The following is a 22,396-nucleotide window of genomic DNA, read 5'->3' on the forward strand; positions in this document are numbered from 1 at the left end:
CAAAGCAGCTTGCATTGTTCTCCTCTCCTCTATTTTATCCTCACAATATACCTGTGAGGTAGGTTGGGCTAAGAATGTGTGACTGGCCCAAGGTCACCCAGCAAACTTCCATAGCAAAATAGGGATTGGAAACTGGCACTCTAACCACTACACCACACTAGCTCTCAGCTTTCCCTCCTTCTCTCCCCTGTCAGCCTCACCCTGGCAAAGGTCTGGCCAAGATGCAAAAGTCATGTGGTAGTAAGTTGCTCAGGTGAGTTGTATGGTGACTACTGCCTGACCAAGTTGTGTGGAGGCTGCTACTGGGCCCTGGCAAATTGTATGGGCCAGCCATCTAGAAGGCACTGCCCCACCTGGGAGAGTTGTGCAAATTACATGGTAGCAAGTTGCCTGTAAGTTACACCTGGACCTGGTCTTGATGAGTCCTCACCTCAGGGCAGTAGGGAGGGGAGCAGGGATAGACTGGGAGACCAAAATAGTCCTGGAAAAGGCCCTTCCCCCTCATTTTTATTGACAAAAACCAAGATTTGAAGTCTAGTGATATTGTTGCAATTGCCTAGTAGCTCCCACAATGGCCACTGTGATCTCCATTCTTAAAGGTGCAGACACTGCTTTATTATTGGGCAGTTGTTAATCTCCTCAATATATTTGTTTTAAGATTTCATTTTTTTCTGCAAACCAGGGCCTAATTTCAGGTTTGTATAAAATCTGTCTTGTCTGTTCATGGCTTCAGTCTCCAGGTTTAAGTATCCAAAAATGGAGCCATGTGGAGAATTAGGTATATTGATCAGTTGGAGCACTGTGATGAACTGTCCTTCACAATCACAACTTTATAAATGTTGGGTTGAAATTCCATGGAATCGGAATGTCTAATAGCAGGTGTTGCAAAAGTCCTCTCTGAGACCCTGCAAACCTAGTACCAAACAGAATACACAATACTGAGTTGCCTAAATTTGTATAATACAACTTCATATGTTGATATACTTCTCCTTCCTTTCCCTTCTTGCATGACTTTAAAAGACACATTCCCAGTAAAAGCTCTTGTTGCAAAAATTTCTTTTATTTCTGAGTGCATTTTGTGTTAATGCTACTCCTCTCCCCACCCACAAAAATATGGACTGCATGAAACTGTAAATCATGAATTGGGATTTTAGTGTCTCATTTTAAAGCAAATCAATTTGAGGGGTTTTTTTTCAATCCTTTATAGGTATTAATATGATAAACAATGGTCTATATAAGTTGTTCTGTGCTTGTGCTACATTTCTTTTTCTTTGGGTACTTTTATTAAGTGGCTTCCTGAAATTAAAATGCACCAGTATCCAAAAACATTGATTTGTAAAAAAAATAAAAATAAAAATAAAACCAGTACTTGGCTTTAGACAGTTTAATTTGAGTCCATTGATATTTGCTATACTTAATTTTCTTAATTTTTTGACTATGTAAGCACATTGAATTACAAGTTTTACTAAGGCATTACTATATTGGTTTAATTTGTGTTTGTAATTGTTTTTAGGGACAGGTCCAGGTTTTGTATGTCCCCATGCAAGAAAGCTGTAGAGGGCCTCTGTCTCTAGAAATGTTTTTATCCTGTCATTCCCTCAAGAAGCTCAGGGCAGCATATATAGTTCTCCCTTCCCTATTTTATCCATACAACTCTGTAAGGTAGGTTAGGATGAAAGAGTGTTACTTGCCCAAGGACAACCAGTGGGAATTTCAATACAGGTCTCCCAGATACTTGTCCAATACTTTAACCACCACACTATACTCTCTCATATAAACTCATCATCCTTCCGTTCATCTTTCACGTAACCTCTTGGTGGAGTATGACTGATTTTGAGAGGAATCGGGGAGTGGTCCAGTTAGCCATGGCAGCAGCCACAGGTGAAGTGGTAGGGGAGCGATGATTGTGGGATTGTGGAGACTTTTTCCTGTTGCTGTTGCAACACAGATGCAGTCTTGCACTACCACAGGAAATTATGTAGCAGGGAATTAACGCTCCATTGGATATGCCTAATCCCATAAGTGTTAGGAGATAACTGGGCATGGATAATCATAAATACACAATTTAAAGCAGGAGGTGACCTGAGTAAGGAGGAGACCCCCAATTCACAGCTGAATTCCAGAGAACTTCTAAGGGGCCCTGGATATGTTCCCCATATGCTACACAAATAGGCAGTACAATTCACTTCAGTATCAGAGATTCTATACACACTGTTCTGATTTCAAATTTGAGCTCCTTTGGTCATTAAGAACCACTTTTCATTCAGGAGATGCACATGCTTATTGAAGCCCTGCATATATATGGCTTAGGCAATTTCATTGCAGTTTTTTCTATTGTGTGATTTGTTTTTTTTTACCCAAATGTTGCATACATATTTTTAATTTAAAGCCTTTCATTTGCTAAATGTTACTTGCTTAATGCTATATTACTTCAGTGAGGAAATAATGATAGTTTCATCACTGTTGTTATCAATGTATTTTGTGGATACTCTAGAATGGCCTCTTTTCCTATCATCATTCTTTTGAACGTGAAAGTGGGATTTGTTTGATAGGGGTAAGAGGAGGAGGTGGTAAGCTAGTTGGGGTTTTCCCTGGCCACTTTTGTCGCCTTTTCATGTTTGGGTGATGGCTCCCTTCCAGTCACGGACGATGGAGCCCTTGGTGAAGAAAGTCACCTCTCTGAGGTAAGGGGATGCGGTACCTTAGAAGGGACCCCTTCCTTGATGGATGAACAGATATCCTCTCATACCAAAGATATGCCTCTGAGGGAAGGGGGCTTCTTGTAGTGGGAGATTCAATCCTTAGAAATGTAACAGCTGGGTTTCTGGCAGGCACATGGACCGCATGGTGACTTGCCTGCCTGATGCAAAGGTTGTGGACATTATCTGTCATTTATGTAGCCTGGTAGATAGTGCTTGGGAGGAGCCAGTGGTCGTGGTGCACGTTGGCACCAACGATGTGGAGAAGTGTAGTCCGGAAATCCTGGAAGCCAAATTTAGGTTGCTAGGCAGGAGACTAAAAGCCAGGACCTCCAAGGTAGCTTTCTCTGAAATGCTACCTGTTCCAAGCACAGGATCAGCTAGGCAGGCACAGTTGAAGAGTCTCAATGCGTGGATTAGATGGTGGTGTAGGGAGGAGGGCTTTAGATTTGTTAGGAACAGGGCAACATTTTGGGGCAAGTCAGGCCTATACAAAAGAGATGGGCTCCACTTGAACCAGGATAGAGCCAGACTGCAGGTGCATAATATTAAAAAGATGGCAGACAGCTTTTAAACTGAGCCTGGGGGGAAAGCCGACAGGAGCCAAGAAGCACCTGGTTCGGACAGACTCAATGCAAATGGACAAAGGGAAAATTGCTTCTGATTGCCCACATGAGGAAGGGGTAGACATGAAAGGGGATGGTAAACTAATGCGGAATAGCCACTTAAGGATGCCCAAGGGCACATGCCAGGCAAGAAAGAGAGAGACAGTGTGGTGGTGTTTCTATGCTAATGCTAGAAGCCTGCAAGTGAAAACGGGGGAGTTAGAGTGCATGGTTTTAAGGGAAAACATAGAAATAATGAGCATTACAGAAAACTGGTAGAGAGGAGAGAACCAGTGGGATACGGTCATCCCTGGTTACAAACTCTATAGAAATGACAGGGAAGGGCATTTTGGAAGGGGTGTTGCTATGTATACCAAGGAAGGCATACTTAGTCTCACCTGCAGCTTATTATTATCATCTTGAGTCCATTAATTATAGGAAGGTCTTTACCCTTGCCAGATGCCATGCCCAACCATCGGCTGTTTTAGAAGGGAAATATAAGAAGATCCCTAGATCAGAGAGGTTATATCCATGTGGAACAGGGGACATTGGAACCATCGAACATGCACTGATATATTGCCCATTCTACCATGAAGTTAGAGCAAAGCTTATTTCCCTCCTACTTGGTATATTCCCTGACGAGTCAGTTGAGCTTTTGGCAAAAAAGCTCCTATTAGGAGAAGACCCTCAGCTTACGCTCCAAACTGCCAAGTTCTGCGCTGTTGCTATTAAAATACGCAAAGCTTTATTAGAGAATGATTGTTAGAATATTTTACAATTTTATCAATTTTAATATAATTTTAACCAGGGGTTGCTTTTATTGACCTTATACCTTTATATGTACGGGCAGTCTGTGATTCTACGGTGCAAAACTATTGTGTCTGGAAATTTTGATGTGTTGTCACGTGATTGATCAGTTGACCATATTAATAAACTTGACTTGAATGGTGATAAGTCTACCTCTCATGTAGGCCTTACTGGTGTCCCAGACTATTTTAGGTTCTACTTCTGGGGTACAGTTTATTTCAAAGAAACTTTTGATTTCTTCTTGGCATTGTTTTAGAATATCTTTTCTAAGAAGCAGATTGTAATTCATGCGCCATCTCCTCATACCTCTTCTGTCTCCATGGAACTTCATTTGCAGTGGGTTATGATCCACATAAGTCGCTGGTATAATTGCAACCAGATTATTAAGTAAGGAATTTGAGATCCACCCAAGGTCAATTCTTGAGTAAGAGTTGTGTCTATTTGAAAAGAAAGTATAGTCTCTTTTATTCAGATGTTTAAATCGCCACACATCTGTTAAATTCCAATACTTTAGATACTGAAACACTATCTTCGGCAATTTATTCCCTTTGAAATCAGCTGATTTATCTAACTATTAATATTTCACCTTGATGAAAGTTAATTAAATCTTCAGAAAAGGACTTAAAGAACTTTTCTTTAGCTTGGTTTGGAGCATAAATATTGGCAATCATGTATTTTTTCCCATTAGCTCCCTGCATCATTAAAATCACATATTGACCTTCTTGTCTTTCATACAGTCCTCTACAGAAAATTTATCACCTCAAATTGTTTCCTTCTCTGAATCACTGCTGGTGGCAGATCGGAGAAGACCAGGATGGGCTTCCCTCCATGAGTTAACTGTTTTTACCTTTGAAGCTGAAGAATTTCATCCCTTGTTTTTTGATGAGTAAATTTTACTAAGATATCTCTGGGTGATTGATGCTTTATTGAGTATGCCGAATTGACCCTAAAAAAATTTTCAATCTGAAGAAAGTCTTCCCTGAGCTCATAAGTCTCTTGCAGTAATTGTTGAAGCTCAGCCTCAAGATCTGTTAACCCTAAACGTTCCTCAAAACCTCTAAATTTCAGGTTCTCTCGATTAATAATCTCTTGGAGATCAAAGCGTTCATCTACTTGCTTGTGCTTGTCCTCGTGATAGGTCAAAGTAGTGGCTTGTTGCTCTAGTTTCTCTTCAATTTTCTGTTGTCTTTGTTAGAGGGCTTTGATGTCTTTAGAACTGTCATCAATTTTTTTTTCCAATCCTTGTTAGGGACTCTTGTAGGAACTCTTGTACTTTCTTAATGCTTTCTTGTTGAATCTCTTGTAAGCTTTTCTTCGTCTCTTCTAATTTATTCATATTTTCTTCACTCAATTTCAACATCAGGTTTTTAAGATCTTCCATTTGTATGTCTTCTTCATCCACGTTTTTGGCCATGCCTTTTTTACTTCTGGGCATTTTTACTTGTGGCTGGGATTGTTGTACCTCCATTCCACTGGACTGGATAGAAAGTCTCTTTGGTGTAATTATTTCTTCAGGGTCCTTATGAGTCAAATGGGTCTTTGATGAAAATTGTTTCTTCTTAGAAGTCAAATATTTTCTCATATCAATTTTTACATTGATATAGCAATTATTGTTATCTGAATATTATCAATAATCAAAGATAATAAAATTTTAAATTAATTATAAGGTCACTCAATTCCAATTAATTATTATAATGATACCCTGATTCAATCAATTGATACACTTGCCTATTTTATTTTATTTTGAATTCATCTAATTGGTTAATTTGATAAATAGGTTAAATTCAATAGGTTAACTATAGTTAGTATACATTTTCCTGATATTAGTCTATTAGAATTTGTTAGACTACAGTTAATCACTAGGCACTTCTTTAGTAAGGGGGAAAACAATTTTAGGCAGGACTCATTAAGGTTAGTTGCAATGGGAAGAAATTAGTTGCCAAGGACTATTTAATTATCCAGCCACCAGATGGTGCTGGTGTCCATCTTTGAAAAATGACCTTCCGTCTTTCTCTCTTCTTGCCAACATACCAAGTTCCTTAGAGAATCCGGAAGTGGGGGGGGGGGAAGCACCGACTACCCAAAACAGTTAAAAAATAAACCACAATAAAAAGCCCAATGTGAAGCAAAATGTATCCTCTAGAGATCGAAGCCCCGATCGCCTGCCCGACCTCACCATCCGTTGTCTCGCCTCTTTTGCTGGAAGCCTTTTGATCTTTTAGAGTATTGATATGGAAGGGATGAATGATCAAGATTCAGTTACAAAACCCACCCTAATAAAAAATTCACAGTAATTCCTGGTTTTTGGATTGAAATTGCCTTGAAATTCTTCTTTGAGAGAGAGATAACTCATTCTGAGTTGGTTGGTGGGGATTCCCAATGCTGAGTTCCAGTGGTTCTGTTCCTAGCTGGATATCTAGTAGCAGAAGAATGCCATGCTCGGGGAATAGATGATTAGACATCTGGCACTTGTCTGTGGGATCTCATAGTGGTCCTTCTTATTCTTCATTCTATTTAACATGTGTATGAAGCCACTGGAGAGTTCACTGCTGATGTCATTGAGCTCAGCTTCTCGTTTCAACAGAATCAATAAAGCAAAGAATCTGTGTTTGGAAGCAGTAATGAATTGTTTGAGTGCCAATGTCCAGGAAAAACTAAGATGATTCTTGTTGATAATACTGCCAATTAAGAATTCAGCTAAATGGGTTTACACTCCCCTGAGATCACAGCTTGTGGTGCTATTGCTTCTGTGCTCACATATAGAAGCTCAAACCTCCACTGCAGCTGTAGCACCTTTAATTATACATTTTAAATGTTGATATTCATTTATTTAATTCTGGACTTTACTTGTCTCAAAAGCTGTTAGGTTGAAAGGTGGGACGTAGGTAGAGCTGCCAGCCTCCAAGTCTGGCCTATAGATCTCCCAGAATGACCACTGGTCTCCAGACTACAGAAATCAGTTCCCCTTCTTTGGAGGGTGAGCTTTAGGGCATTTTATTGCTGAGACTCCACCCCCAAATCTCCAGGACTTTCCCAACCTGGAATTGGCAACCCTAGGCATAAGGATTTTACATTAATTAATTTTACAATGTAATTTAACAGTTAGATTGGTCCACTGTTTAGAGACTCACAGAGTCAGACTGATTTTAAAACTCAGTTTGACTACTGAAGTGTGTTTGTGGGTGGTGGTGGAAAGTGCCATCAAGTCACAGCTGACATATAGTGACCCCGTGGGGTTTTCAAAGCCAGAGACTTCAGAGGTGGTTTGCCATTGCCTTCCTCTGTGTGGGCTGAGAGAGTTCTGAGAGAACTGTGACTGGCCCAAGGTCACCCAGCAGGCTTCATGTGGGGGAGTGGAGAATTGAACCCAGTTCTCTAGATTAGAGTTCACCACTCTTAACCACCACACCACGCTGGCTCTCTAAATTGTGTTTAAATAGTTATGTTTACTTTTAGGACTACTCTGATCAGCTGCTCTTCAGTTCACCCCATTCCCTGTATACATGTGAAGTGTGGCACATTAGAAGAGTTTAAACTAGATCTACTTTGTCAGATATATCCAGGTTTAGCTAAGAGGTAGGCATTTGTTACAACACCTGTGACAGCTGTTGTTTCCTTCAATAGGTAATAGAGTTTGATGATGGATCTGGATCAGTTCTCAGAATACAACCACTACGGACTCCACGAGATGAAGCTATTTATGAATGTGTTGCTTCCAACAGTGTTGGAGAAATAAGTGTGTCTACAAGACTCACTGTGTTGCGTGGTAAGTCTCTGCCATTAAATATAATTTGTGTTTTTAAAACTGGCAAAAGAACAAAAGAAGTACTTCCAAGATCAGACTGTTTGAGAGTCATACTATTAACACTGTGTGTGGCAGAAAATCTAATGTGTTGAGCTTGGGTTTTCAACATGAACTAGTTCACTTCTAATTGCTGTTGACATAATCAGCTATACCATGTGTGGATGTGTGTTTGTGGTACAATTTGAGACATTTTTCCTTGTACATGGAGTTTATTCTGTCTATAGTTGCTGGTTCTGTTATATGTGTCATGTGATGGATACATTAGGTAGTAATCTTTATTTTGTATGTGTAGGCCTCTGACTAAAGAACTATAATTGCTGTCTTCATACAACTGTTGGCAAATATTAGTTGTATAAAAAGCAACAATCATTTAAAATAGGTCAGGTTCTCCTTAAATATCAGAAAGGTTGTTGAAACTCAAAAGCAGAATAATAGAAGCCAAAAACAAGATCATACCAAAAAACACCCAGCAGTTGTGTTGATGTAGTGGATGTGCAAGTTAGCACTATTGGAATTTTATACCGTGTGATACACATTTACATCAAAGATAGCCTGAACAAGTTGACATTGACCTTACCAAAATATGGAATTAGCATTTACTTGTACAGTAAGCTGCAGTTTAACACTTTAATAAGCACATAGTGTCTTCTCCTCAGCAGTAGGAATGCTTGTCATATGGTTCTGATTTATTATATTTCTTTCTCCTTTTTGGCATTTCTTGAGCAAGAATATCTGCTAAGGCTGATTTTAAAGTCAAAATCAATTCTGTAACCATATATGAGATCTACTTCATCCCTCACTAGTGTCACTTCTGTGATCCCACCAGTGAGAATTTACTTCAAATAAACTCCAGAAATCAGATGCCCTTTGTATCTGGTTTCCAACCTTTTACAGATAAGGAGATTTATTTCTCCATTGCTGGTATGTCCTTCTAACATCTTACATTGTTTTTCAGCACTAAAGAATATACCCAGCTGTTCCCCAAATAAATTTATGTGCATGTCATATTCCTTTCTCCATACTACAGAATTTAAAAGTTGGTTTTAAAGTTATGTGATTTCTCTCTCTTCCTCTTTTAGACACAAGTTTGTCAATATGAAGATTTTTTCTGTGTTTCAGTTCACTGGTGGAATTAAAACACATTGCTTACCATGTGAATGCTTTCCCTAGCTATAAGATCCAGTGATGTGGGGCGGAAATTTTTCTGATATTAGATGTTTCCGCAGAAAAATTTTCACCCACATATGTAAATATAATCTGTTTATCTATAATTGTCAGGGCTGTTGTGCTACAAATCAATCTTGTTTTATTTGGGCTAAATGTGGAAAACGAAGCGTGGATATACCCCAGTTTTTTTACATGGTTCAGGCTTGTACATGGTGCATTTGCCTTCTTTCACTAACATTATTTAAATTTTGTTAACATTATTTAAGCATTTAAATTATTTAAATTTGAATTAGATTTTTGTGGAAAATTTCTAAATAGAGTTTCCCCAGAAAACTCACATTACTGGTAAGATCTCATTATACTCTATCTTTTGTACATATCTGTGTATAAACCACTTCCTTACTTCTTTAGTAAGCTTCCACCTTGTAATGGACATGCTAATGTGACAAAAGATTATGGGCAAAGGAATGATGTATGTAGAATGTCATATATTCTCCAAGCCCAGTACAGGATGGGAAGTGACAAAAAGAGTTCGAGCAGAAGAGATTACAATGAGATTGCACAGCTGAGAGTTATGTACATCTAGGCCAACGGTCTTCAACCTTTCCGGACCTGGGACTAGGGTTGCCAGGCCCTCCCTGATCACTGGTGGGAGTTGGGAGAGTTGCCAAATCCAGGTGGGAAACTCCTGAAAATGTGAGGGTGGAGCCTGGGAAGGACAGGGATCTCAGCGGGGTAAGATGCCATACAGTCCACCCTCCAAAGCAGCCATTTCATTCACGGAACTGATCTCTAGTCTGGAGATGAGCTACAATTCCAGGAGATCCCCAGGCCCCACCTGGAGGGTGGCATCCCTACCCAGGGCACATATTATAGCCTATAGGGAGCATGGGACCCACTAATCTTCAAGCATGTAACTCACAGTCATGTGACAAGAAGAGAGTGTTATGTTCTCATACCAGAATTATGATCTAAGATGGGTCCAGTTAAGGACAGTGAACAGCAGATTAGAAAGAAAAATGGGCATAAATCAAGCACCAAGAAGTTTACAGTAGTGAGGTCAGAGCCATTATTTATGGTTGGAGTCATACAAAGCCTCTTTGTGATTTTCTTTCCTCCCCTTCAGATTTTTTTAAATATCTCAATTTCCTTTCCATAATATATCAAGAAGTGAGCTGTGACACACAAAAGCTCATACTGGAGTAAATGTTGTTAGTCTTTAAGGCATCACTGGACACATGTTTTATTCTGAATTAGAGCTGGGGTGGGGAACCTTTTTTCCCGCCAAGGTCCATTTGGATATTTAGAACATCATTTGCGGTCCATACAAAATTATCAACTTAAAAATTAGCCGACCAAGCCCCAAGCAGGCAGCTGCCCCAGATGACACCCTCTGTGCGGGCAAGCAGATGGCATCCAACCGATGGCGCACTCACCCACCTGGTGGCACAGGATGGTCTGTTGCACCAGTGAGGCACAGCCGACCAGCCACACGACAGAGTTGCTCCTGCTCTGCATGGTCGGGGCCGGATTCTACAGCCGGCTCCTGCTACCCCCGCCTGCAGGGGTGAAATGAGGACACACTGGCTAAGAACTTGCCCTCCCCCACGCATTCTGGCCTTGCCCCCTTTAACCCCTCCATTGTCACCACTTCAGCCCCCAGCCCTCTTGTAGTACAGAGGGAATAAGTTTCTCCATGGCCTGGGTGGGAAAGGGTTAACACAGTTTCTTGGGCGGTCCTAGCAGCTCCATAGCTAACGATTCTTCTGCAAGGGGGGGGGGAAAGGTTCCTTTTCTCAGCAAAGCAAACTCACATCCACCTTGAATAGAGGCTATTCCTGTTCACAGGAGGTGGTGGATCGCCAGTCTTAGATCCTTCTGAGCTAGAGATCTGCCAGGACCCACGAAGGGCCAGACCAAAGGATTTTGCGGGCCTTAAATGGCCACCAAGCCTGACGTTCCCCACCCCTGCATTAGTGCCATGAAAGAATCGTTTGCACCATAGAGTGGCCTCTCTGTTATGCTGCTCCTCTCAGCTTGCATGCAAACAGAGACAGGAAGTAAGAAGCCTGTGCTGTCTGTGCATGTGTACCTGCAACAGCTCCTTCCCCAAAGTGGCAGAAAAAATGTGGAAGTTCTGTAGGTGGCTTTATGACCCACCTGAGGGCCCTGACCCATGGACTAAAGACAAGTAAACTAGCCAATAGATAACCACGTTTGGTCAAGGCTCCTCTGGTTTCCTGCCTTGTTGATTTAAAAAAAAAAGATTTTGTAATGTATTTCAATTTTTACAGGTGTATTTTACCTGTTTTTCAGAATCCATTAATAAATTTTATTTATTTATTTAAATATGTATACACTACCTTTTCTCATGGCTTAAGACCAAGAAACTGTGTGTATCTCAAAATCAGCTTTTTTGTTGAGGTACTGCTTATTTGGAGTTCTGGTATGTTAACTGTAATTAGTTCTTTCCTGGCTGGCCAGCTTTTAATTTAACACCTTTAATTAATTATCAGATGTTGGGGCATCTTAAATACTGAGTTTTAACATTCATTTTATTTATTTTGTAATATTTATAAGCTGCATTTCTGCTCAATAGCTGCTTAAGTTTACTAACAAATGAATTAAAATATAAACAGCATACAAAATTAGGGATATAGAGCAACTTTTAAACTCTTCACCATCTTGAGGGCTCTAACTGGCAGAAGGGTGGGATACAGAATTTAAATAAATAAAATAAACATCCCCTATTTCACTCCAGTTTGAAGGTGTCAGAAACACTCTTACCCCAGTACCCCAAGGGGCAAGAAGTAGAGCCAAGAAGACCAGGGATAAAAGCCTTAAAAAGAGCTTTATTGCAATAAGCGGAGCAGCATTAATCCAATTAGCCAACTTGAAGCAACAGTGTTTACACAGGCATTTTAAATCCCTCAAACCCGAATAGCACTGCCCTCTCCCATTCCCCATTGGCTGAGGTACTTGGGAGTTACAACTTCCTGGCCGCCTAGCACATACATTTCTGATAAGAGTCCCCCCCTCGCCTTCTACATACATTGCATGTCTAATTAACGGCTCTTTATGCCGCCCCTGGGCGGTAAAAATAATACTCATGAGCTTATTGCGCAGACTGTAGTTCTCGGCTACGTAAATTTGTCCTTCTCTAGCAACTAGCTACAATACGTTTTATGGCTTCAGCTTATCTGGGGAGGAAAGGAACTGTGAGTTATTTGTGCTCCTTGCCTCCTCATTGTTGCTATGTTATCTAATCCTTCAAAGAAATTCTTCCCAACTATAGGCTTGTGTCTGTTTGACCTAAGTTACTGATTTGTTTCCCACAATTCCCCCATTTCTCTTCTTTATAATAACTTAGGGCACTGTGCTATAATAATTCTCAAATTTTTGAAGCATTATTTCTGCATTTCCCTTAGGCTTTTGTGGTGTATTTACCTGTTTAATAACATTTAGGGAAGTAACCTTCACTTTGGCTTCAGCATTTTTACATAAAGAAGGGCACAAAGGCATACACTGCAAACAACAACAGACCATTACTTCTATTACAGTTAGTAGCATTATTCCCATAAAAAGCAGTTTTGCTCATCCCAGATCAGGGAGCTCTGATACAAGCCATTCCCAAGGGTTTTTGACTCCACTCTGGTTGTCCTGTATGACTCATAGCATTTAATCTAATTGATCCTCTATGGGGGTTTTTAGATCATGAAACTTGACCTGGCATTGTTGTTGTCCAACTATTTTACAAAAACCTCCTTCCTTAGCCAGTAAATAAATAATTCAATGCCAGGTGATGTTGTATGATCTGTTGATTAACTTCTAAAATTTTTAATTGTATTTTGTTTACAACAGCTCCTGTAGCATTAATAGTTTCCTCTAACCTAAGAGGCTCTTTCAATGTTTCCAGTTCCACAATCCCCCCTTTGTAGCACACAGCAAAACACACAGAGAAGAACAGTTCATTATGCAATAAAAGCACACGCCTAAAACAAAAACAACTATTAGGCAATAAACAACTTTTCATGTAGACTTATTAAGAAGCCCCCATAAATCCCAAGTTTGTACTTGGCATGCATCATGAAACACTTGCACCTTTAATATTGTCCATTGTCCATTTAGAATATCAAACTGAATGTCATGGGCAAAATGTCCTTAAGTGGTCCATCTTACAACTAAACATGTGGGATGGACAACATTAAAAGTCCATTCAAATATGTCCTGTTTACAATGATTAGAAAACCATTTTTCTTGATATCCCCACAATTTCTTTATCCCATCAGTGTTGATGGTTTCAGTTCAATAGTTACTCGACTCTGGCTTTTCCGTTGGTCACTTTTATGACACCCATGCCTTAACTAAGAGTTTGATAACACAGGGCTGACAGGAACTTGACCTTGTACATGTGGGCATGGTCTATTCAGTTAGTCTCTTTATTTGTAGCCTGAAAAATGTGGATGTGTAGCCAGAGTTCACTCTAAAATGAGACACAATCCTAGTCTCTCCACAAACAACAAGACTTGGTCCTTCTGTTAGTGTCAATGTCAGTGTCAACCTTTTCCAGAGATCACTTTCCAAACACTCGGGAAGGACACCCATTGTCCAAGAGGGATGTCTGGGTTGGTAAGCTCCTTGCTTCCCCTCTCCAGAGCAAGTTTCAGAGTTAGGGCCTGAGATTCCCATTGTTGATTTAACATCAGGTGGTAGGGCTGCCTTTTCCATGTGGTTGGTGTGCACCCACGCTGTCCTCTCCCTGACTTTGACCTCTTTAAAGGTTGTGAGTAAAACCTGGAGGAGTCCACTCTACCTTGGCTGCAAGCAATCCTTTTCGCAGACCTCCTGGATCAGCACCTATTCGCCTGGAACAATATGATAGCTATCACAGGCCATTAGAAGTAGTAAGGCTTTAAACACCTGTAGTGAAAAGCACAATCAGAACAGTAATTATTTGCAGCAGATGTACAACCTATCACTAGTTGTATGCTGCATTCCAGCAGTAAGGAATGTCCAAGCCCTATTTCAAATGGAGTCAGTCCTTCTGAGTGCTCTATAAGTGCTAGAGTAATGAAGAAGCTGGAAGAGTTCCAGGCACGGGAAACCACACTCCCCGACCTTCAGCAAAAATATCTCTGCAATGTGGTCATTGTCTCTGATGAAGACCCTGAAATGAACTACAACATTAATAATACCTGTACTCTACACTTCTGGTATTAAGGGCTGGGTTGCCTGTTCGAACCCTGCATTGTTTGGTCTACTTTTTGGGATAACCTTTAGTAGATCCATTCAGTGTGACAACTTTCTTGCACCAAAACACACAAATAGTCATATGAGTAATGAAGAGGACAGAAACAAAGCTCTCCCTTGATGTCTTCTGTCCAGGATCCACTCTTCCACCTATGAATAAAAATCTAAAACAATTCTGTTAGAGCTTTCACATCACAAAATGGAATACCTCAGACTTGTAGCTCACTCTGTGTATAAGGCAGATAGATTTTTTCTCAATTCTGTTATCTTTGGGGGAACTGCAAGTTCAATTATGGTATGCAGTAATTTATACAGGAAACAAACACATCATGATTAAACAACCTTTATATTACATTTCTTGAAAACCACTTATAAAACAATTATATATATATATAACACAAGGGGCCATCTTGTACTCCTTTCCATTTTTACAAATACAGACTGAACAAAAGACACACAATTGCTGCACCATATATGAGTGAATCAAGAAATAGGTTTGAATTGGATTAATAACTTTCCACCCTTTGGCCACATGCCTGTTAAAATGGACCATGTGGACAAGGTAAGGAAGTGCCGTCTCAACGTGGCCATTATTGAGGCCTCACCTCCTTTCAGAATGCAAAATGCACCCAGCCTTGCTCTGTGTGATTTTGTTTTTGAAGTCAGGACATTTTCCTTGTCAGCTCCCATATGGGGGCTGTGGAGCAGGCTTTTAACATACTTTAAAATAAGTGCATAGCAGCATCCAGGACAACCTACAATTCAAAACCTTTAAAAAGACATACATAAAAGTCTGATAAACTTACAAAAAAAGCCAAGATATTACTGTCTTACAAAATGCTGGATTCATGATGCCATCTGTGAAATATTTAGGCACCTTAATTCCCAACTCCAAAATACACCACACTTTGTTTTACATCCGCATTGAAGGAATACTGTGGGTACCTGATTAAAAGACAAAAGACATTATTTTCACCAACACTTTAACATTAGAATTAACATGACCATCAGATCAGGATGAGCCGCCATTGCAAGCTTTTGCACACCACAAGTGCTGAGCTTTTTAATTTACTGTGTACTTTAATCTCCGCAACACAAAATTTAGCAACCTGTCTTGTGGTCAAGGGTCCAGTAATTTTTTCAAGGTTATATTTGTTCGAATAGCCGGATAGGTTTTCCAATAGTGGGGATAATATGGTGAGTTGGAGCTGATTATAAATAGGGCATTTAAAGAAAATATGCTCCCTAGTCTCGACTTCTCCAAGTTCACATGGGCAGATCCTTCTCGCAAGCGGAATCTTATTATATCTACCTTCCAATACAACAGCTAGTGTAAAGATTCTACGTAGTGAAAATATGGAAGAATTGGGCGCTCGCTGGAATTCAACAGTTTCAAGGATGGAAAAAGCACTCCAATGTGTAAATTGTACAGAGGTAGTGATATAATAATCATGTGGATTTTAGATAAATAAGAGTATTACTTGATTAAGTGCTACGGTATTTTAGTTATATTAGTAGCACTGTTGTAGGTTTTTTAAAAATAATTTGTATCATTAGTATTTGTGTTTTTTAGAAATGTTATTGCTATGTTGTTGTTTTTCATTTTTCTTTTATTGTAAGGGCTGTTCAGCTTGGAAAGAATGTGGTTAAGGGGAGATATGATAGAGGTCTATAAAATTATGTATGGTATGGAGAGAGTGGACAGGGAGAATCTTTTCTCCGCATCTCATAATATTAGAATGTGGGGTCATCTGCTGAAGCTGGAGGTCAGTAGATTCAAAACATTTTTTTTCTTCACACAACACCCAGTTAAATTATAACTCCCTTCCCCAGGATGTGGTGACGGCTGCCGAAGCAATTCATGGCTACTAGTAAAAATGGATAGTAGTCATGATGCATACCTATTCTCTCCAGGATCAGATGAGCATGCCTATTATATTAGGTGCTTTGGAACACAGGCAGGATGCTGCTGCAGTCATCTTGTTTGTCGGCTTCCTAGAGGCACCTGGTTGGCCATTGTGAGAACAGACTGCTGGACTTGATGGATCTTGGTCTGATCCAGCATGGCCTTTCTTATGTTCTTATGTTAATCTTGCAACATGTTGCTCTTACTATTAATGGACCTGGCATTACACAACATCAGTGTTTGAGCAGGGTGAATAATCCAACCTTACCACCTCGGGATGGGATGGAGATTAGAAGGAGTATACACATATACCGTATATACTCGGGTATAAGCCGACCCGAGTATAAGCTGACCCCCCAAATTTGAGGCCAGAAAAGGGAATTTCTTATTGACCCGCATATAAGCCGAGGGTCAATAAGAAATTCCCTTTGCCGGTAATGCTGCGCTCTAAAATGGCAGCCGCCATTTTAGAGCGCAGGGACAATCTCACCTCTGCCCCGGGTCGCCCTCCCACCGGCTTCCCGGGCCCTCCCTACCCACCCCGACCCCAGTGCCATCCAAGGGGGGGAGGGGGAAGAACCCCCTACTCACCGGGAGAGGCGGCGAATCGGCTGCAGCGGTGCAGCCTTCCTGCGCCTGCAGGAGGCCCCTGCAGGCCGCTGCCGGCCGGGGAAAGGTGCGCGGGCCCGGCAGCGGCGGTGGCGTGGCCTTCCTGCCCCTGCAGAGGCCCCTGCCGGCCGCTGCTGGCCAGAGGAAGCGGTGCGGGCCCGGTGGCGGCAGCGGAGCGGCCTTCCTGGGCCTGCAGGAGGCCCCTGCAGGCCACCGCCAGCCAGGGAAAGGTGTGCGGGCCCGGTGGTGATGGCGGCGGTGACGGCGGTAAGTTTCCCCCTCCCTCCCCCACCAGCTATCCAAAAAACTAAAGTGGCAAGCTTGTACAGTTTGAGTAAACTAAGAGCCACATACCATGTCATATAGAGGATGGTGCCAAGTTGTTTTCTGTTGCCCCAGAAGGTCGGACCAGAACCAACGGGTTAAAATTAATTCAAAAGAGTTTCCATCTAGACATTAGGAAGAATTTTCTAACAGAGCGGTTCCTCAGTGGAACAGGCTTTCTCAGGAGGTGGTAAGTGCTCCTTCCCTGGAGGTTTTTAAGCAGAGACTTGATGGTCATTTGTCAATGATGCTGATTCTGTGACCTTGGGCAGTTCATGAGAGGGAGGGCATCTTGGCCATCTTCTGGGCATGGAGTAGGGGTTACTGGGTGTGTGGGGGGCATGGTTGTGAGGTTCCTGCATTGTGCCAGGGGTTGGACTAGATGACCTTGGTGGTCCTTTCCAACTCTATGATTCATCTGCGTGGCTTCTATGCAGTCCCACATTGGGGTCTGCGCAGGCGCAGGGCAGCCACAGATAAGATTTGTCAGCTTCTAGCAAAATCTAAAAAGAGAGTGCTCCCCCTTGGGGCATGCAGCCTTCCCGCCCAGCGGTTACATGACCCAGGGGGAGGGAGCACTCTTCCCTCCAGTTCTCTTTCTGCCACCATGGAGGGAGAACGTGTTAGCTTCTTTTGGAGCAATGGAGTCCAAAAAGGCTCCTTTATTCAAGAAATGTGCCACCTGTGGTACAAAAATGGCTAAAACAAACACTCATAAAGAGTGCCTGTTGTGTTTGGGAGAAGGCCATATTTCTGCGTCCTGCAAGAGTTGTGCCAAACTCACCGTGAAGGCCCTGAGGGGCCGTTCGACTCGCCTTCTCTCCCACCTCTACAAGGAGTCTCTCCGTCCGGATCCGGTGGTAGGCCCTTCAACCTCATCGCAAGGTCAGTCGGTTGAACCCAGGCCCTTGTCCAAAACGTCGAAAATCTCCAAACGGTCGGCGGGAGGGACTTCCAAGTGGGACAAACCTCCCTCGGTGGTCATCCAACCCGCTAAATTTATCGCGCCAGTGGCACAAGATGGCCGCGGTCGGGGCTTCTCTCGCCGCTCTTCTCGCTCTAGATCTCCACACCGCAAGTCGCCTTCACGGTCCCCGAGGTCGATTCGACGTCGCTCCCAATCCACCTCACCTCGCCGCCGAACTCAGACCAAGTCTCCGCATCCACTGGCTTCTCTTGCCGCCGCCGTCGCTGGGCTCCAGCCCATTACCATTGAGGACTCACCTCCTCATTCCCTGACTACCCCCTTTGGCTCCGACTCCGAGCAGGGCCCAGGAGGTTAAAGTCTTTATGGAGCAACACCTCATCAAGCTCTACAAGGACGTGCCTTTGGTGGCCAACGAATCAGTGGCGCGGCCCAATACCGACACCGGCTATGTGTCGGGAGTTGCTCAGCCACAATCCACTATCACTACGGAAACTCAGTCGCTGAAAAGAGCCCCGAAGTTTCGCCTCAGGGATCGCTGCACATCGAGCCCGGCCAAGCATCTCGGCACCGATCCCGTACTCCGACACCATCCCAGTCTCGTTGGCATCATTCGGCTCCTCGTCGGAGTCGATCTCCTCGTCGGAGCCGATCAGCCCATCAGAGTCGATCCACTTCTCATCAGAGCTGCTCAACCCATCGGAGTCGATCTGTATCTCAACGACCTTGAGTGGCTGATCCTCAAAGCTCATCTGCTTGTCGGACTAAATCTGATTCCCGTCGACGCCAATCTGACTCCCGCCTGAGCCAGTCCATTCGTCGACGCCGGTCTGCCTCTCGTCAGAGTCGATCCTCATGTCAGAGCTGATCTGCTTCACATTGGAGCCTATCGGCCCATCGAAGTCGCTCTCCAGCCTCCCATGAACACCAAGATTCTCCTCGGAGCCGCTCTTCCTCTCGACGTCGAGCCCATCGACACCGAGATTCTCCTCGGAGCCAGTCTTCCTCTCAACATCGAGACAGCCGTCGATGCCGACCTTCTCGACTCTGACGTTCGCTTACTCCTTCCGTGTATTCGGAAGTTTCGGCTGGTCACCGCAGTCGTCGATCGGGCACCCGCTCAAGGTCGAGGGACTCCCATCGACGTCGACGTCTCTGTAGACGATCATGGCTCTTCCAGACACAGTTCACGACTCCTCCCATCTCACCATCCTGATGATCCTCGTCACCTCCCGTCTCGCCATCCTGATGTCAGCATCCCGGACCGCCCAAGGCAAGCGTCTCGTCGTGGACTTTCCGTGTCCAGATCTCCTTCTATGTCGAAAGACATTGCACATTCAGAATATGACACCGAAGTGTCTCTGGACTCGGATGAAGAGTCCCGCCTGTCACAACCCTCCCCGGAGGACACTGGGGGACTCTAAACCTATATCCCCTGCGGGAGACATCTGCATGTACGCGGAACAACTGATCCGCATGGCGAAAGCCCTTAATATTGATTTTAGGCCTGATGATGCTGGCCCCTTAGATTCCATTATGGATATACTCCACTGCCCGAATGCGGGTCCAGTGGCACTTCCTATGATAAAGAGCATTCTTGAAGTGGTTCATGCCAATTGGGCCAAACCTTGCTCCGTTCCCTCTTTCTCCAAGAGAGTGGAAAATTTATACAAGATCCGCAGGGAAGGCAGGGAGTTTTTGTACCAACACCCTCCGCGTAATTCAGTGGAGGCACTCCCTGGTAAATATAGATCGGGAGCACATTCCTCACCGCAGGATAGAGAAGAAAGAAAATTAGATACCCTCACTAGAAAGATTTACTCTTCTAGCGCGGTGGGGTTCCGCATCTCTAATTTCCTAGTGGTTATGGCTAGGTACCAGTATTCCTGTGGGATAGAGTTTCCCCACAGATCTCCACCCTTCCTGATGACCAGAGGCCCTTGGCTAGGGCCATCCAGAATGAGGGCATGTCTCTCGCAAGACAACAGCTCACAGCGGCACGCCATGTGGCGGATTAATCTAGTAAGGCTATAGCCTCCACCATTGTCATTCGCCGACATGCATGGCTCCGCCAATCCGCACTTCCCCATGACACTCGAGCACACATAGAAGACCTTCCTTTTGAAGGCACATCCCTGTTCAGTGTCCAAACGGATACATTCCTCGACCGTCTAAAGAAAAATAAGGCTAATGCACGGTCGCTGGGAATTGCCCCTCAGGCATCTGACCCAAAACAACGGTATTTTGGCTGACAGACCCCTCAATCTTCCTGCCCCTATGGATTCCAGGGGGCCTTTCACCAATCTAACTTCTGCCCCTCATTCCCACGTCTACAACTGGACAGGAAATTCCAGACTAAACCTAGAGGCCGCAAAGGGCCCAGGGTGTCCCCTGGTGGTTTTAATAAGCCTAAACAGGCATGACTAGAGGTTCCAGTATATTTCTTAGACCGGTTGTCTGCCTGGGTTGCTGTTACAAATGATGTTTGGGTGCTGAAAATAATAAAGGTTGGATATTTCATCAATTTCAATGCTCTACCCCCTTATCAAGCCCCAGGCCGCTCTACATCTCAGGTCCCTGAGCCACTTTTGCAGGAGGTCGACACCCTCCTTTCCAAAGGGGCCATATCTGAAGTCCTTCCCGCTGACCAAGCTTGTGGGTTTTACTCTCGTTTCTTTCTTGTAGACAAGAAGGGGGGGAAGCGTCCTATACTGGACCTTCAGGACACCGGAAGTGCTTCTCCTTCTTGACAAGCATATGTGGTTCGTGGTGTTAGATCTCCGCGATGCTTATTTTCACATCGCGATCCATGCTGACTGCAGGCAGTATTTAAGGTTTGAATGCAATGGCAGATGTTATCAGTACAATGTCTTACCCTTCGGGTTGTCTAAAGTCCCTAGGACGTTCACTAAATGCCTTGCGGTGGTTGTAGCTCACCTTGCACTCGAAGGTTGTGTAATCTTCCCCTACCTCGATGACTGGCTGGTGGTAGGAACTTCACAATCAGGGCTGCTTGCTCAGCTTGATATAAACCTAGAGACCTTCAACAATTTAGGCCTCCTAGTCAACTTCTCTAAATCTAGGCTCGTCCCCTCCCAGATACAAGAATTCATTGAGGCCCATTTGGATGCCACGACAACCAGAGCTTTTCTCCCTACACAAAGGGCCCATGCAATTCAGTCTATGGTCCTTCGGTTCACCAGGAATAGGTTCCAGACCGCCCTCAAGGTACAGAAATTTCTGGGCCTTATGGCCTCCACCACAGCTGTGGTAGAGTTTGCGCGTCTACTTATGCGCCCACTTCAGGGTTGGTTCCTCTGGACGTTTAGACTTAACATCGACTCACATCACAAACGTCTTTCCATCCCAATATAGTCTAGCAATTCCAACCTCCTTGCAGGCCTTCCCTTCCACCTTCCCTCCCCAGAGTTGCATCTTTTCACTGATGCATCCCTATCGGGATGGGGAGCTCACTGTGATCACCTCAGGGCTCAGGGCATTTGGTCTGCATCAGAATCCAGACTACACATAAACCTGCTTGAGCTTCATGCTATACACCTTGCTGTGTCTTCCTTTACAGGATATCTGGAAGGGCATCACGTTCAGATTGCTACAGACAGTTCCATCGCTCAGCATTATCTGAACAAACAAGGAGGCGTACGGTCTGTTTTGCTCTGCAGGGAATCCACCAGCATCTGGGAATGGGCCATAGCACATCAAGTGACACTCTAGCAGACGCCCTGAGTCGTCATCCCAATCAAGCACACGAGATCCCTCTGAGCACACATGGCCTCCAACACCTATTCCATCTATGGGGTCGCCCACAGATAGATCTGTTCGCCACACATCTCAACACTGTGTCCACAGTTCTACTCAAGGGTGGGGGCGAGCCCAGGCTCTCTGGGCGATGCCTTTCAGTCGACATGGTATGGGGCTCTGTTTTATTTGTTTCCGCCTTTCCCTCTACTACAGAGAGTAGTGGCCAAGCTCAGTCACGACCACACCAATGCCATAGTGATCACGCCCTTCTGGCCCAGGAGGTCGTGGTTTGTGGTGCTAATGTCCCTTGCCCACGGGGAATTCATCCACCTACCCAAGGACCATACCCACTACCCCCCCAGACATCTAGTTGGCAGCCTGGAGGATTCGACCCTAGGGCAGTGGTCTGATAGAGTAGCCAGAGTTCTATTACACTCCCTAAAGTCTTCTACCCGCAGTTCGTACAATGCAAAATGGAAGCGGTTTTCTAGTTATGCGACAGCCAAATCCCTTTCTCCTGTTACATGCCTGTTGTCCTCT

General features: G+C 43.6%; 1 protein-coding gene across 12 annotated transcripts in view; it reads left to right on the forward strand.

Annotated features, from left to right (window-relative positions):
* Positions 1-22,396, forward strand: part of LOC130492902 (receptor-type tyrosine-protein phosphatase delta) — a 618,706-nt gene that overhangs the window by 251,595 nt on the left and 344,715 nt on the right. For all 12 annotated transcript variants that reach the window (XM_056866670.1, XM_056866671.1, XM_056866673.1 and 9 more), the window contains exon 4: positions 7,736-7,877. In XM_056866670.1, coding sequence (XP_056722648.1) covers positions 7,736-7,877 — 142 coding nt within the window. The remainder of the gene's footprint in view (positions 1-7,735; positions 7,878-22,396) is intronic.

Source organism: Euleptes europaea, unplaced genomic scaffold (genome assembly GCF_029931775.1).
Source record: "Euleptes europaea isolate rEulEur1 unplaced genomic scaffold, rEulEur1.hap1 H_1, whole genome shotgun sequence".
Taxonomy (NCBI): Eukaryota; Metazoa; Chordata; class Lepidosauria; order Squamata; family Sphaerodactylidae; genus Euleptes; species Euleptes europaea.